We start from the raw sequence: 15882 nt of genomic DNA on the forward strand, positions 1-15882 counted from the left end.
TTTGACAATCTTGCATCGAGCAAAGGACGCTGCTATCTTAGCATTAAAAAAGTTTTATTGTAATTATTATTACCAAAATAATTGGTCTTTCATTTGCATAACGATAAATAGAAGAAGCGCTACACATGTGCATTATGCGAGTATATGTGCAAAAGTGTACCAATATAGTTTTTGGAGGTCAAAATGAAGCACAACAAATAGCAAGCCATTCGTTGCCGTCGCGGTACTATGAGCATAATATGAAACCGTTATAACCAGATCTAATATAGGTCTACTTTGTTCAACATATAGATGCAAAGACTAATAACATCGCGGATTGATCTAGCATGGCGTTTACGCATTTGCGCGCAGCATAGCTGGTAAATGCGCTTTGCGTAATCCGTGACTAATGCTATTGTTTATTTTTATTGCGCGCACAATAACAAAAGCCGAATAGGTTGTAACATAGGTTGAACAAAGTATAAGAAATGGTGATTTCATGTTGGCTGTTTGACAAACTCGTACACAGTCAATGTTTGTGGAGCACGCAATATCTATTGGTTGTTTTCGCAACGTATTGCTAGATTTTTGCGAGATTTCCGGCCCCAATTGGCTTGTCATACAGGCTAATGTAAAGTGAATGTAAAGTTGATACATTAAGCGAACTGCGGACCGTTACTGCATGGTGAGTTGTTTCTTCAGTCGCAAGTATTATAAGGTGATTAATAAGTCTGTACTAGTTGTAATTGGCATGTTTCGGACGTTGGTGGCGTAAATATATGACGTAAATATATGTGGATGTGAGGTAAAGAAAGAATACAATCGTAAACGCTCTGGGTTGACGACTGAAATACTTCGGGCAAATTTTGTGACGAACTAGCAACAGTATCGGGATGGGTGATTTTGCACATATGTGTCCAATAATCTTTTGACCGTTTTGGATTGCAACCAAAGTCGAACGAGTATTTTCTAGACTCTAGTCTAACAATTACTCATCGCACTGGCTCATCCAGCCAAACTATTCGGGAAAAGTGCTAATTTCAGAAACGGTGTAGTGTCCAGTATTTAAGATTTGTAACCTTTCAAGCCTTTTTAATATTATCGATTACACGCTCCTCGAGATTCAAGATGACATTAAGTATTTACGCCATCTACGACCAAGACAGTCCACTTCATAAAAATCGTATTTGCTAACAGTTTTTGTTGGCTTTAAATGTTGGAGGCTTACGTAATATCTTGATGCTTTATAAATGTATTCATGTAATTCCAAATAGTACGACCATTATAATGTTATGTTAATTCAGATGGCTGGAGTATTTCATCCCAGATAAATACTGCAGAATTATTTTCAGGAAAGAAAACATTCAAGGACGGCTTCAAAACTAAACCACATGTTGCCTGCCGGTTTTGTGTGGTTGGAACAGTTTCTATTGTTTTAAACAATGGAACGTGGTTCAACCACCATCGACCACCGGTCAACCGACAGTAGAGTTTTGAAGTCGCTCCTAATGAGAGTTCTTCCTGAAGTGTGCTACTATGGTTACTATACCCATTAGCCTTTTCATAAAGTTATGACAGACGCATTAGGATGGCACTGCACGAAGGGGGTCAAGTCTTTTGAATTGACCGGGTTTTATACAGATGAAGACCGCCCTCATATTGTGTGCGCCATACTTTGAAAAGGCTAATTGAGCCATCTCAAAATCTGATGTTAGCACAAGACTTGGAGTTGTCTACTAACATGTATGCCAAGTACTGTGGAAGGTTCGCATCAAATCGTCCCAGTACAGTCCAATAATAATAATCAAAACTTTGGTATCCTTTAAAATAAAATTAATTTTATCAAAATTAAGCAAATCAAAGAGAAACGTGAATTCATAAGCTCTGAATACTGAATACGGGTTACATTCTAGAGTTAAATAGTGGATTAGTTTGGGTACAGTCACGTAGCAATGTGGGTTTCAATAGTTATAATATTTTGGTGCTAGAGTTAAATTTGACCGCGTGGATACAACTCGGATAGTTTTATTTCTATTTTCATATGTTATTTAATGTATTTTAGAGTTTAAATATGGTAGTCCATTTCCACTGTATGATAAAACTTTGCGTGGATGATGCACCTATTCTACACATTGGTTTACAGTTTAATTCACATTTTACCAGTAATATAAATTAACTATTAAGACATTATTATAGTGTAGTAATTGGTAACAAAGTAAGATGGGTTTTGTAGAAAATAATAGTTTACACATTATTAAATCTACAAATTCGTATTAGTGAATAAGTGAAGGCAGATTTTTGAACGGATCAACGGTCTGATAATAAAACCACTGCACAATACTTATATCATATTTGTGTGTATTATTATCACCAATTCATGCCTCTATAGGTTAATAAAATAAATGCGTATCACTTGTTGGAAGTGAAATTGTACAAAATAATGCACGTGTACTGAGATGTGATGCGTCTAATGCATGAGCCCCAAAAGGGAGAGTGCATTAGACGCATCAACATCTCAGTATAAGAGCATTATTCTGTACAATTTTCCGAGTAAGAAGTGATACGCATTTATTAACCTACACGAGAAAAAAATTCCATGATTTTCTTATAACAAAACTGTCACTAAAGTGTCGAAAAATACAAGTAAGTATGAATGCATCAACCCGCAAGAAAAATGAACGCATCCAAAAGCACTGTGTGTAGTACTACTCGCGCGCGTGCATATATATATACACAATCAATGCATGGTTTGCATTTTTCTAGCGCTTGCTCTGATTGGTTTTTGCTATATAAGAGTCTATGAATTAGAGGTGAATGACTTTGCATCAGTTGTTTTGAGTGTATATTGGAAATCTAAACATTTTACTTATGGAACCGAGTAATATACCTTGGGCGCAGTCCCGAAAGATATTCCGAAGTCCAAGCATAATGTTTTCGCAATACTCGAAAAAGCAACTATAGTAAAGTATATCATTCTAATTGATAACCGTCAATTTGACAGTATATCAATTTGGTACAGATGTATCATTTGATTAAAAAATATTCATACACTCGCGGATAGCGAGAACTAATCAGAGCAAACGTTAGAAAGATGCTAGGAGCGTATTAATTTCTTGCGGATTGATGCATTTATATTTGCTCGCATCTTTCAACATTTTTTGTTATCAAAATAGCAAAATTCATGAGATTTTTATCTCGTGTTTGAAATAGGTTGATGACTGCGTATTACTTGTTTTCGAGAAATTGTACAAAATAATGCACTTGTTCTGAAATGTTGATGCGTCTAATGCACTCCCCTTACGGGGCTCGTGCATTAGACGCATCAAAATCTCAATACGCTTGCATACTTTTGTACCATTTCACTCACAACAATTGAAACGCATTTATATCAAGATATAATATTTAAATCCTTTCGGTTTTTATGTCTGATTCTATCACAGCTTCATCGATATTCAAGAGTTCAGTATGGCCATTACCATGAATTTAAAACAAGATGTGAGCTTTTGACGACAGTGAAAACTATGTGTCCTGGAGCATATTACACAATGTTGCATTATAATTCACGCGACAGGAATACATACTTCATGTGTCGTATACATACACACATACCCCCCCCCCCCATATACATCAGCTTTTTATTTATCGCACGCGCTTACGTTATAAATCGCGTTTTGATGAAGCTTACATTTACAGCAAAGAAACACACATGTTTGGTGACACTTCAAACTTGGATTGTTTGGCAGTGAAAACTATCGGATTCGGATTTATCAGATGCGATTTTTGATTTCCGTATTTATGCCTAAAAATATGATTTTTTTCCTTTGATATTCAATTTTACTTCTTGCCGATATATTCGAAATTTCGATCGACTGAGACGCGAACAAAATGGCGTTTGATCCTTTATGTTGGTGTTTAGAAGTAGTGCCGTTTACCCTTGTGAGGTAATTATAGAATTTGTTACGTTCTTATTGTAAATTTTGTTATGTTTTGTTTACATTTTCATACCCCAAGCATGACTATCCTCCCCTAGTCCTTCCCATCCTTTCACATTTTTGACATGATCATTTATAATACGGGTTTAGTGCAAAAAGTCCAGTCTGCAATAACTGCCATAGATAAGTTGACCTATGATGTCACATGTTGATGCCCTCTGTTGTTTCAAGCCAGGCAAAATAATACAGGAGTGTCTATGGCAGATCACATAAATCTGTTTAAAATCCAACGTTTAAATTCTTTGTTGTTTTGTGTAATATTAGCTTGATGATAAAACAAGTTTGATAACATTTTTTATCATTTGCTTTAAAACCAAAGTTAATGACAAAATATCAATTTTTTCCATGTAAACCAAAGCGTGTTTTGCCTGGCAGGTTTTATCGCAGACCAACAGAGGGCGTATCAAATGTAAACACATGTCAACTCATCTATAGAAATTTGACAACATCTGCATTCTACAGATCTTAAAATATCTGGCACCCATTGCAGATGGTTCTTGCACTAATCACTCGGCTTTTATCTTTTATTACCATTTTACATCATCATTATCATCATTTTCATAATGACTACCATTATTTATCATTTATCATTTATCATTCTATTATCATTGTCATCCACTATCATTTTCATTATCTATAAATTAAATGCAGAAACTAACACTATTATTTTCTCAGTTTATAATAATTATGGAGGGGCTGACAGAATGTCGGGGGTAAAAATAAAATTCACTAAGGACTCTGTAACCCACCATTACCCAGTAATTTTGTGGGACCCAAGAGTACATCAGACACACCAAATTACATTCTGAACACGAGGAATGTCCTTCTGACTTGAATTAAAATGGAATTCGCTAAGGGTTCTGTAACCCGCCTCTACCCAGTAATGTTTGTGGGACCTGAGAGCACATCAGAAACACCAAATTACATTCTGAATACAAAGAATGTCCTTCTGACTTCAAATAATATTGATTTTTTTTTAATTCGTGATATAATACAAATGTTATGGCAAATTATTAAAAATTGACATTTTTTGACATTTAACAGTCCTCGAAGTGAACGTTATAAATCTAGGTTTCACAGGGATACGAGGTAGTATTCTATCAAGTGATAAGACACATAGCTCTATAAAGATCACAGGTATACTGGGTATCCCATGTTACCATTGACATTCTATATATCAGCCCCTTCACGTTAGGAATTCCATACCTATCATCCTTTTCACCTTTTTATTAATATTAATAATAATGTTTCGTTATTTTCAAAATTTTATTATTATTTTTATTATTATTATTATTATTATTATTATTATTATTATTTTTATTATTATTATTATTATTATTATTATTATTATTATTATTATTATTATTATTATTATTATTATCATAATTATTATATAACATAACACTCAGCAAGTCATTAAGTGATAAACATGTACAGTGAGGACAAAATGATAAGGAAACATGATTTTAAACATTTTTTTGAGACCGGTTAATGTGTGAGAAGCATGACTTTAAACGTTTCTCGCGAGCCTTGACATATCGTGTTTTTAGCATCGAGTATTGGATCGTGACGTCACAGGAGTTGCCACATGTCGAGTTGATTGACACATTCTGTCTCTAATTCCCACAGGAAAAACCATATCTCATGAAAAGGACGACGGAGGGTGGAGAAACTTTACTCGGAAATGCGGCGTTTGAAGGATTCTGCGTTGACATGTTACAGATGATCGCCCAGAAAGTTGGTTTCAACTACGAGATTCACATAGTTCACGATGATAATTATGGCTCTGAAAGAGAAGATGGTACATGGAATGGAATGGTTGGTGAGCTCATAAGCAATGTAAGTTATTCATTAGACAACAGTGCATAATCACGCCACTGATATTAGTGGTGGTCACAAGGCTCGGCCATTACATTGTCTTCAACTTTAAAGGCAGCGGTCACTAAAATACATGACTATTAGTCATATATCTAAGGTTATACGAGGTATTGTCGATTTTCATTATCTGAATCAATATATTATTAAAAAATAACACTTTGGTGTTTTGCAAATGTTCATTCTACAAATCATATACTTTGAAAACTTGCTTAATTTATTGTTGTTAATGAGTTTTTATGTACGTTTTACAAAAGTGTTGTTGTTTCAGCCCTCTTTACAAAATAACTCAATAACCACAGGACCTACACAAGTATATCTGTGATATTTGAATTCTTCTACACGCTCGCGCCGCTATCAATTGAACAATTTTTGCTAAAGTTCACTACCATTCGCAAGATGCTGTGAACTACATTTTGTTGGAGCGGCTAAACATAGATTTCGATGCGTTTTGTAGGTAGTGGCCAAGGCTTTGTGGCGACCACGAAAGTCAGTGGCGAAATAATGTAGCAGTGGTTTACTGATTGATACTATACAAAATAAATTTCAAATATAGAATCCAATCAATCAACCAAAATTAATGCAAACGTTCATTGTTTGTAAAACACATTATTTGAGGTGTTTGGTAGCAACTTGATCCTTGTACTTTGATTTACCAGAAATGTAGTTGTTAAATTAATGCATTGAGGTGCCTATTCTTTAAACATATTGTCGATTGGTGTTAGTAGGATTTGATATGAGTAAAATAACAAGATTATTTTCGGGGGAAAATCTATCTTGTTTTGTTAATCACTATTGTTCTTTTCTAAAGCAAATAAATAATATAAATAAATAATAATAAGAACAATGCAAATAAATAATAATAGTTTAAATTTGAAATAAATGCAAGATTAGTTGATGGCTATGGTAACCAGCTGACTTTTTGACTATAATTCAAGACCGAATTAAAATGTTAGTTTGCGTATGACGCCCTATCAACTAGACAGTACTGCGCAGGTAAGTAACCAATCACGTCGCGCCTTTGTCTTGATAGCAGACGATAACTAGTCTTTTTAATTCGGCCTTTGATTATAACATTGAAATACAGTAATTTGCTAATCCAGTTATTGTTCATACAAGCTTGGGGAGCATGAATTTCGAATGGAATTATAATCCAACTCAATAACCACCCTCAGCGGAAGATTTTGTGAATCTTTGTCAGAGGATGAATAAAATTCAAATTGTGCTGTTCATTCCACTTGAAACTCATACTCCCTCTGTGGAATATATTCCATAGTCCTCCACCGGAAGAGTGTGGATTTTATATAGAATAACTCTTTCATATTCTTTATGTTACAGGACGCGGACATAGCCGTTGCACCACTAACTATATCTTATGTTCGCGAAAAAGTGATAGACTTTTCCAAGCCCTTCATGCACTTGGGTATAACAATTCTATATAGAGTACCAGAGCCTCAGAATCCAGGCGTTTTCTCCTTCTTAAATCCACTGTCTTTTGACATCTGGATGTATGTAGTCATGGCCTACCTCGTCGTCAGCATAGTACTTTTTATCCTTGCAAGGTTCAGCCCTTATGAGTGGTACAATGAACATCCTTGCAATCCTGAGTATGATGGGGTCGAGAATCAATTTAACTTGTTAAGTTGTCTCTGGTTTGCCTTCGGCGGTTTGATGCAACAAGGAACGGAGGTACGTACGTCCGTTTAACCCTCAAAATTCAACTAACTTGACAATGTTTTCCAAACCCATGAGCACTAAGTAGCATTTAGTTTATATTTCCTCTCTGTAAAACCTCGTCAACAGAAATATAGAGTACTTCTGATGAAAGCTAAATTAACCCAGGCGCCATTATGTTTGAGCAAATAAATTACAGATCCAAATATATACAAACAGGTACTATTGTTAGACCAATCTATTGTATTGGCATATTCACGCTTGTTTCGTATTAATTTAGCTTTCATCAAAAAAACTATATGCTTGTTGACGAGGTTTTACGGTATATATACTTAAAGGAAGTGTCCGGCAAGCACAACATTATGTATTATGTTAGAAAAATAATTATCAAGCACGAATCACATGGTTTTATTTAAAACAAACTCATATATCCATAAAAACGAATAAAAACAGGGATCTCTCAACACGCGATATTCAAAATTCCCGCGCCGAAATTTTCTAGACCAGTGACGTCACGGTTATTTGTGCTCAAATGTCATCAGGCTTCCTTGAATTATTAGGACGTCATTGCTCTAGACAATTTCGGCGCGGGAATTTTGAATATCGCGTGTTGAGAGGTGGCTGTTTTTATTAGTTTTTATAATAAATATGACTTTGTTTTAAAATAAAACCACGTGATTCGTGCTTGATAATTATTTTTCAAACATATAAGACATAATGTTGTGATTGCCGGACACTTCCTTTTATTCACATAATTGTAACAAATAGCAGTGGAATGAAATCTAGGCATCGACAATTAAGTTGGGGAGTCATGAATGAGTTGTTCCTGCGTTTCAAAAATCAATACCAGCTTACTATCATGATTATGTATCAAGACGCGTGGTTGCGAAATAGTGACATGGAGGCTTAGAGCGCTAGGAAAGATCATTTGACTTTGTGAACCATAAAGATGTTATTTGGATTCACAGATTTTAATATAAAAACATTATTAATCATGATAGCCCTTTCCTGATTAGCAAAACGAGAAATCCATGAAGCCATTCATTTTGTATTAATTTACAATATAATTATTTTATTAATATGGTTTAACGTGCGTCTTTGTATGATTACTCAGTTTAGTCTTTAATACACTTTTATTTTCTACTTTCGTAGGTTAACCCGAGAGCCTTTTCAACACGAGTGTTGACTGGGTTTTGGTGGTTCTTTTCACTTATTCTCGTCTCATCATACACGGCTAATCTGGCCGCCTTTCTCACAGTAGAGAGGATGGTCTCCCTATTCAAGATGCCGATGGCTTAGCCAAGCAAACAGCAATTGAGTATGGTACTAGAAGTGGTGGGTCAACTGTAACATTTTTCAACGTAAGTATGAAGATATTAGATCGAGGTTGCGATTTCCAAACGTACATATCGTACGCCCGTATATCTATTCAAAACAGCCTCCAGTGACGGGATTTTGATTAGATATACGGCGTACGATACGTACGTTTGCAAACCGCATCGTCTGTAAGCATTATACACTTAGTGCGATGCGTTAGTGGGTAAATTTTTGGACGTTTGCCGAGAGGAGTAATTTGAGCTTTTTTTTATTCCTACCAATAAGAGGGACAAATTGAGGTGTATTACAACACGAGATAACAAATTTCGCCCCTCGTTTGCAGTGGAAGAATACTAAATACCTAGTCCGACGTGTAGGACCTTTTTTCTTATTTACCAGACAATGTTCAGCTCAGACTATGACCAATATCTCATATCTATGGCGCAAGAAAGACGAATCGCGAAAGTCCAGTGACCGCGCCGAGGACCTTTTTTTCTTATTTACCACACAATGTTCAGCTCAGACTATGAACACTATCTCATATCTATGGCGCAAGAAAGACGAATCACGAAAGTCCACTAACCGCCCCGCCGCCCGAAAAATTTCGGGCGGCGCGGTCACTGGACTTTCGCGATCAATCTTTCTTGAGCAATCAGAGCCTGAGCAGTGATAGTTGGTAACTGAGAAAAAACAGGTCCTATTCGTCGGACTAGTAAGCCCCAATGCTATATCACTACGTAGCGTCATGTACTAATAATCGCACGCGCTGATTGGCAAGTACGATGGTCTTAACGAATCCATTTGGAGTACATTATACATCATATACTTTGAGTACATCAGCTACATGTATAACAAAACAGTAGTAATTACATGCTGCATTGAGTTTAATTTGAACATTATTTTATGGTATTAATATATCGCATGCTCTCTTGAAAAGTTTTATGACGCAAATGAAAGCCATTAGAAAAAAACTATTTACCAATACACCCATATATAAGAAAAGACACTATTCTTATAGGACTATAGTTCTGTAAATTTACTCATATAACAACATATGACAGTGGAATCTTACAATTGTTCAGTAGGCTATAACCATTATCATGATAATATATGCGCTTACATTGTGTGAGCTTATGTATATTTTAGATATAATTTTATTAACAAAATAATGGCTAATGATGTCCTGTTGTGATTGGTAAATATTGTCACCCCTGTGTATTATTAGCAACTTGATTAACAGAAACACTATTATTCTCATTTGATTTATCTGAGGTCATCATTAAACATAATGACAATGATAGCTCCAAGTAGAACGCAATTTGGTAATTTAAATTCCCATTCTTAGCCTTAAAAAACCGTAAGCTTTTAACACCACAAATTGTATATTCGTGCTTTTTAAGAGAAAACAGTTATTCTAGTATTTAACGTGCATGTTATGACAGTTAACTAGACTCTATTGTTTATCGTGCCGTTTGTAAATAATGATGCACGGGAGACGAATTCATAACGGAAATGGGCACTAGAAGTTTATTAGGAGAGAAGTATATTTGGAAACACTATAAATGAGATGACCTCAATGTTTATCAACAAAGGCAAGGGACTGGTATATCGATATGCGTGAGTGAACCCCATGCGTGCCCATACTGCCAGACATTGACGTCAGAAGTCAACTCATCTATGCTAACCACCAAAGGTATTGGACACTTTGAAGTGGTGGCAAAATCATCACAAAAATCAAAACACAACTATAATATTTCATTATGCTTTATTTATTTGTAATGAATAGTCCTTTCGGATTAATAAATTCATGATTCCAGCACCTGAAGAAAATTACGCGACCGTCTCAAATGTCTATACAATACTGCCGCAGAGAAAATCTCTTGAATAATTACTTAGCTCATTAATGCCTCATTACATGTCTTATACCCTAGTTACGAAGCAAAGGTGATGAAATGGAGTACAGTTAGCCTTTTCGGTAAATCCCATAAGCCTTTGCGAGTACACCTGGGAACTCGTGATTTGACGTCACACCGACTTGCAATGCGCAATAAAGAGGTTCGATAAAACAATGATGTGCGCATCGGCGCAGATAGGCGGCGTGACGTCAAATGACGAGTTCTCATGTATACCCGCAAAGGCTTATGGGATTTTTCGAAAATGTCATTTGGTATCGCTTGTTTGTCGTTTTATTTTTTTGATGTCGAAAGTTCCTTTTTACATTTTATTTTTCAGCGCTCCAAAATTCCTACCTACGCAACAATGTGGGAGTATATGTCTAAACGACCGAATGTATTTGAAAATACTTATGTTGATGGCATTCAGAGAGTGCTAAATACAAAGAACTATGCTTTTCTTATGGAGTCAACCATGGCAGAATTTGTCGTATCGCAGCACTGTAAAAATTTGACGCAAATTGGCGGACTTCTGAATTCAAGAGGATACGGCGTAGGAACAAGGCAAGGTAGGCATACATCTTACCAGTAAAGGGACAATAAGCCCAATCGGCATTGTAACTTCCGGTTTTTGAGAGCAGTTTTGGGACACTTCTGACATATAGGGGGAATTGCTATAATTATTACTAATTAATTTATTATTGTCATAATCTTATCATTAAATATATTCAGATAATTAATTTATACAATAATCATGATTTTTGGGTTTGTTTTCATTCTTGTAAAACATTATAGATTATATTTTGTACGCACAAAAACAAATATTTCAAAGTGTCTCAAAACTACAAAAACTGTCCCACAATACATTGCAAACTTCCAATGCCGATTTGGCTTATTGTTTTATATAAAGCATCGCCAAAAATTTGTCTAAATTAATGATATTGATAATTTTGGAAATGAATGGCGAACGAGGATCTTCCTATTACGGTCATCATAAGATTACCTCAAATTAATTTACTTTTTTTTTTTATAAAAGTACGTTTTTATAAATACGCACGTGACCCATGACATATCAAGACCAGCAAGCGTGACCACATCCTTATGCATTGACCACTTTACAGAAAAGGATGGGAATTTTGACAGTATTTAACGACGGAAAAAAATTTCGTTTACAATATGATCACAAAGTTAAACAAATAGACAATTTTGCTGTACAGTATTCTCATGTTGTTCCGCTTTTGCATTCAAATGTATAGAAAGACCACCCGCTATGTAGATGGTCACTTCGAGACTTACTGTCTACACACTGTTATGGCAGCGCGGAGGTGGCAAAATGGGTATTTATAAAAACGTATTTATAAATATAGTCGAAGCATACTGACGACAGCAAAACAAATAAACAGGGCCCCTTGATGAGAGTAAATTTAAAATGTATCAATGTCGCCGCAAATCCCGTGACCCTTTGAATTAACCCTCTTATCGTATTGTTTTTTACGACACAGATTACCAAGGAAAGAGGGTTATTTTATACAAATTATTTTACATAATGTAATATTTTATATTTTTATTTTACGTATTTTTTGCAGGTGATCCTATTCGAGATCAAATAACCAATGCCATATTACAGCTACAGGAGGCAGATGAAATTCTGTCTTTGAAAAGTAAATGGTGGAGAACGGGTATTTGTAGCAGTGACCTTGGACAGAAAGAAGATGCCAACGAATTGGGACTGCAAAATATCGGTGGCATATTTCTTGTGTTGATTGCCGGATTAGTGTTGGGCGTATTCGTAGCAGTCGCTGAGTTTGTATGGACGTCGAGACAGAATGCTAAGGCAGACAGAGTAAGAATAGACAAAGTAGAGAAAAGTGGTACTCTTTATCAAACAAAGAGTACCAAAAAATTCATGTCGAAAATTAAAATAATCGTGGTATGCGTAAACACAATAACAATAACAATAAATTTCTAATCTTCTTATGATGTGAAATTTCACATCTAAATGGGTTTGGCAAGAACACCTTATCTGCAATAGCTACCTATAGTGCCTTTTTGGACCAGGCTTACACTCTTAGACAAATAGTGTTAGGGATTCTACATTATGGTACTGCAAGGAGCTAGTTCTATGAAATTGCAAGAACCACTAAATGGTTCTTTATTACATTTGCAGAACCTTTTTAGTTCTTTGTAGAAATATTTTAATGTTCTACATGTTTATTTGAATAAATTATATTATTTGCTTTTTTCTGATGTACATCGCTTTAGGGTATTGTGACGTAATGCGCAAAGTTATTTATTTTGTCACTGTTATATATAGAATTATTATTATTATTATTATTATTATTATTATTATTATTTTTATTTTTTATTTTTTTTTTATTTTATTTTATTATTATTATTATTATTATTATTATTATTATTATTATTATTATTATTATTATTATTATTATTATTATTATTATTATTATTATTATTAGGTTCGATATTCTCCTTTTAACGTTTCAAAATGATCCAATATTAACTATTGAGATATATAGATTATTTTAAACAGTTTTAACAGTTTTATCTCAAAATAACACGAATGCAACGCGAGCGTCGACGCGGTGCTCATCATACGCGTTGCTTGAACCAACAGCGTTGGTTGATTGTATGATTGTGCAAGCCGGAAATGTAAATTCTGTTAAAATTGCTTTAACATAACTACATTCTATTGTTGTGTGCGTTGTTTTTTCTTTTTGTTTGGTTTTTACAGAAGTCTATATGTGCGGAAATGATGTCAGAAATAAAGTTCGCCTGTAAATGTAAGAACAAGAAAATGGTGCGAGCGTCAGCAGACCACAAATTTATGCCGGCACCGCCCTACCCAAGCGGACTGAATGGACAGACGTTTGGAATGGAGCCTGTTGAATATCCCATTTTTGAATAATTTTTAAAGATTGTTTGTTGGTTTAAGGGTTTTCTTTATCTCTGGAATTTATGTGCTTCCCTATAAGTGTTAAACGTACTGGATTGCTATTCTCAGTAATTGATGTAGAAGAGTGTAAAATGGAATGAATACAATTATGGCAAGTGAGTGAAAAAGAATGAAAGTTCTTCTGTAAAGAGTGATTATGGAGTGCACACCTTGGTCTGGGGCGGACATTTTAAAAATGAATTTAGAAGAGCAGCAACGACATCACTTGCATTACATTCCAGATGTTAAATCTACATCATATGCAAAATTTGAGGAAATTCGCACGAGTCCGTTTTATTTTAGGGGCATTGGTCTATAACTGGTCTTTACATGTAGCTCTATGGAGAGAGTGCCCGTTGAGGGCGCTATAACCCCCATTTTAGGAACAAAAATGTGATTTTTTTTTTAAACCGGACTCGTGCGAATTTTCTAAAATTTTCAGAGTATGTAGTATGAACATGTAGAAATATAATCAAGTAGTTGCCCTACCTGCTCTTCTCCGAAAAAATAAAAAGTCCTATACCTCAATGATAATGAAACCTAGGTGTGCAGTTCAAAAAAATGAAAATTCATTTCATTGGTTGGAGTGTAAGCACATAATAATAATTAATGAATATTCACTCATTTACATTTATAGAGTAATTCTCTTACAAAGCATTTTGAATAAAACATATTCTCTTAAGGTTAATTTTAAATTAGCTTTTAAAGTAGATGCTTATAAGCCGGATATTACGGTATGTGTTATGGTTTATACAGCATTCAATTGGCGCTAATCTAGTCTTCCAGTAATCTTGGGCAATTCGGATGAATAATGAGTATTACGGGTTCATATTATTTTGCTAATTCACCCGAATATTACGTACAATTCAGTTCAGCTATACTGATATAGTACCGTAAATTGAAACACTTTATTTAGAAGGACATGGTCATTTTGCGTGATAACCTCGCTTCAGATGTTATTTAGCATAACTTTCGAACTTTCATTTCATAATACAAGATACGAGCTGTACTCTAGAAGACAGAATATTCTTCCTTACCATGCCAATTACCCGCCCCCCCAACTCAACACAAAAGTTGACAACCATGAAAGTTACCAAATCTTTCAAAGGCCCCCTTTGCAATGATTTTTTTATCAAATTTACTCCCTATTTCCATGCAAAATCGAGGACAAGATTTGGCCAAAACAACCCCTTTTTGTAGTTTTTAATGACCAGAATTTCAAACACCCCTTTTCAATGATTAGAATTTCAAACACCCCTTATCAATGACACTAAATATTGACATAAAATTTCTGGATTTGTTCAAATACCCCTTTTATCCAAATTTCGCTGACAGTGCAAATTAGATACCCCTATTTTGCTGATTTCACTCTCAAATTTCACGGACAGTGCAAATTAAATACCCCCTATTTTGCCAATTTCGCGGTCCTTGCTACTGGTAAAAAAATAACCCCTTTTCTGCGCAATTTGGTAACTCTCATTGTTGTCAACTTTTGTGTTGAGTTGGGGGGGGGGGGGCGTGGCGAATTACCATGTCCACTGTAAGCGTCTATTGGGAGCGATCATCACTTGGTTGATAAGTATCGTCAAGGTCGTACAACAATCTGGTGTTACATTCCAGTTGTAAATTTGGGACCAGTGATGACGATTGTAGCTACAAATTTGAAGCCAGAGGATAAATTAAAAGTTTTTAACAATTTAGAATATAAAAAACCAGACACATCTAAAGCGTGGTTTGTGGAACCAGTAGTCATAGCCCATGGCATTATTGTGGACATATCCTTAAAAAGTGTCCCCCAAATAGCCAGTATCAGGGGTAATAAATATGCTTTCCCTGATCTTATTTTCACATACCACTGTCAGCAGGGGAGAAGGGCAATGGTTATAACACATGGCTTGGTCGGAAGTCTCCCCTGCTGATAGTGGTATGTGAAAATAAGATCAGGGATAGAATAATTTTTACCCCCGATACTGGCAATTGGGGGGTAACATTTTTAAGGGCAATTCCACATGATGGATTGTAAATAATAATTTACGTATGTCTTTATACAATATTGCAGTGACATATGAATTAATTTGATATTAGCTCTGATTAACAAATTTACATTTTAATACGGTATCTTATTATAATATATTTTCTATTCCATTTCCAATATTATCTTAATCTATTTATTTACTAATTGAAAACAGCATGATGTTTTTAT

General features: G+C 35.0%; 1 protein-coding gene across 1 annotated transcript; it reads left to right on the forward strand.

The window, feature by feature from the left end:
• Positions 1-8771: 8771 nt before the first annotated feature.
• LOC140140963 (glutamate receptor ionotropic, kainate 2-like) lies at positions 8772-14642 on the forward strand. Its single transcript, XM_072162731.1, has 4 exons — positions 8772-8881; positions 11070-11298; positions 12316-12572; positions 13479-14642. The coding sequence occupies exons 2-4, from the start codon at positions 11097-11099 to the stop codon at positions 13650-13652; spliced, it is 633 nt and encodes a 210-aa protein (XP_072018832.1). The 5' UTR covers positions 8772-8881; positions 11070-11096; the 3' UTR covers positions 13653-14642.
• The last annotated feature ends 1240 nt before the right edge of the window (positions 14643-15882 follow it).

This window comes from Amphiura filiformis, chromosome 19, assembly GCF_039555335.1.
Source record: "Amphiura filiformis chromosome 19, Afil_fr2py, whole genome shotgun sequence".
Classification (NCBI taxonomy): Eukaryota; Metazoa; Echinodermata; class Ophiuroidea; order Amphilepidida; family Amphiuridae; genus Amphiura; species Amphiura filiformis.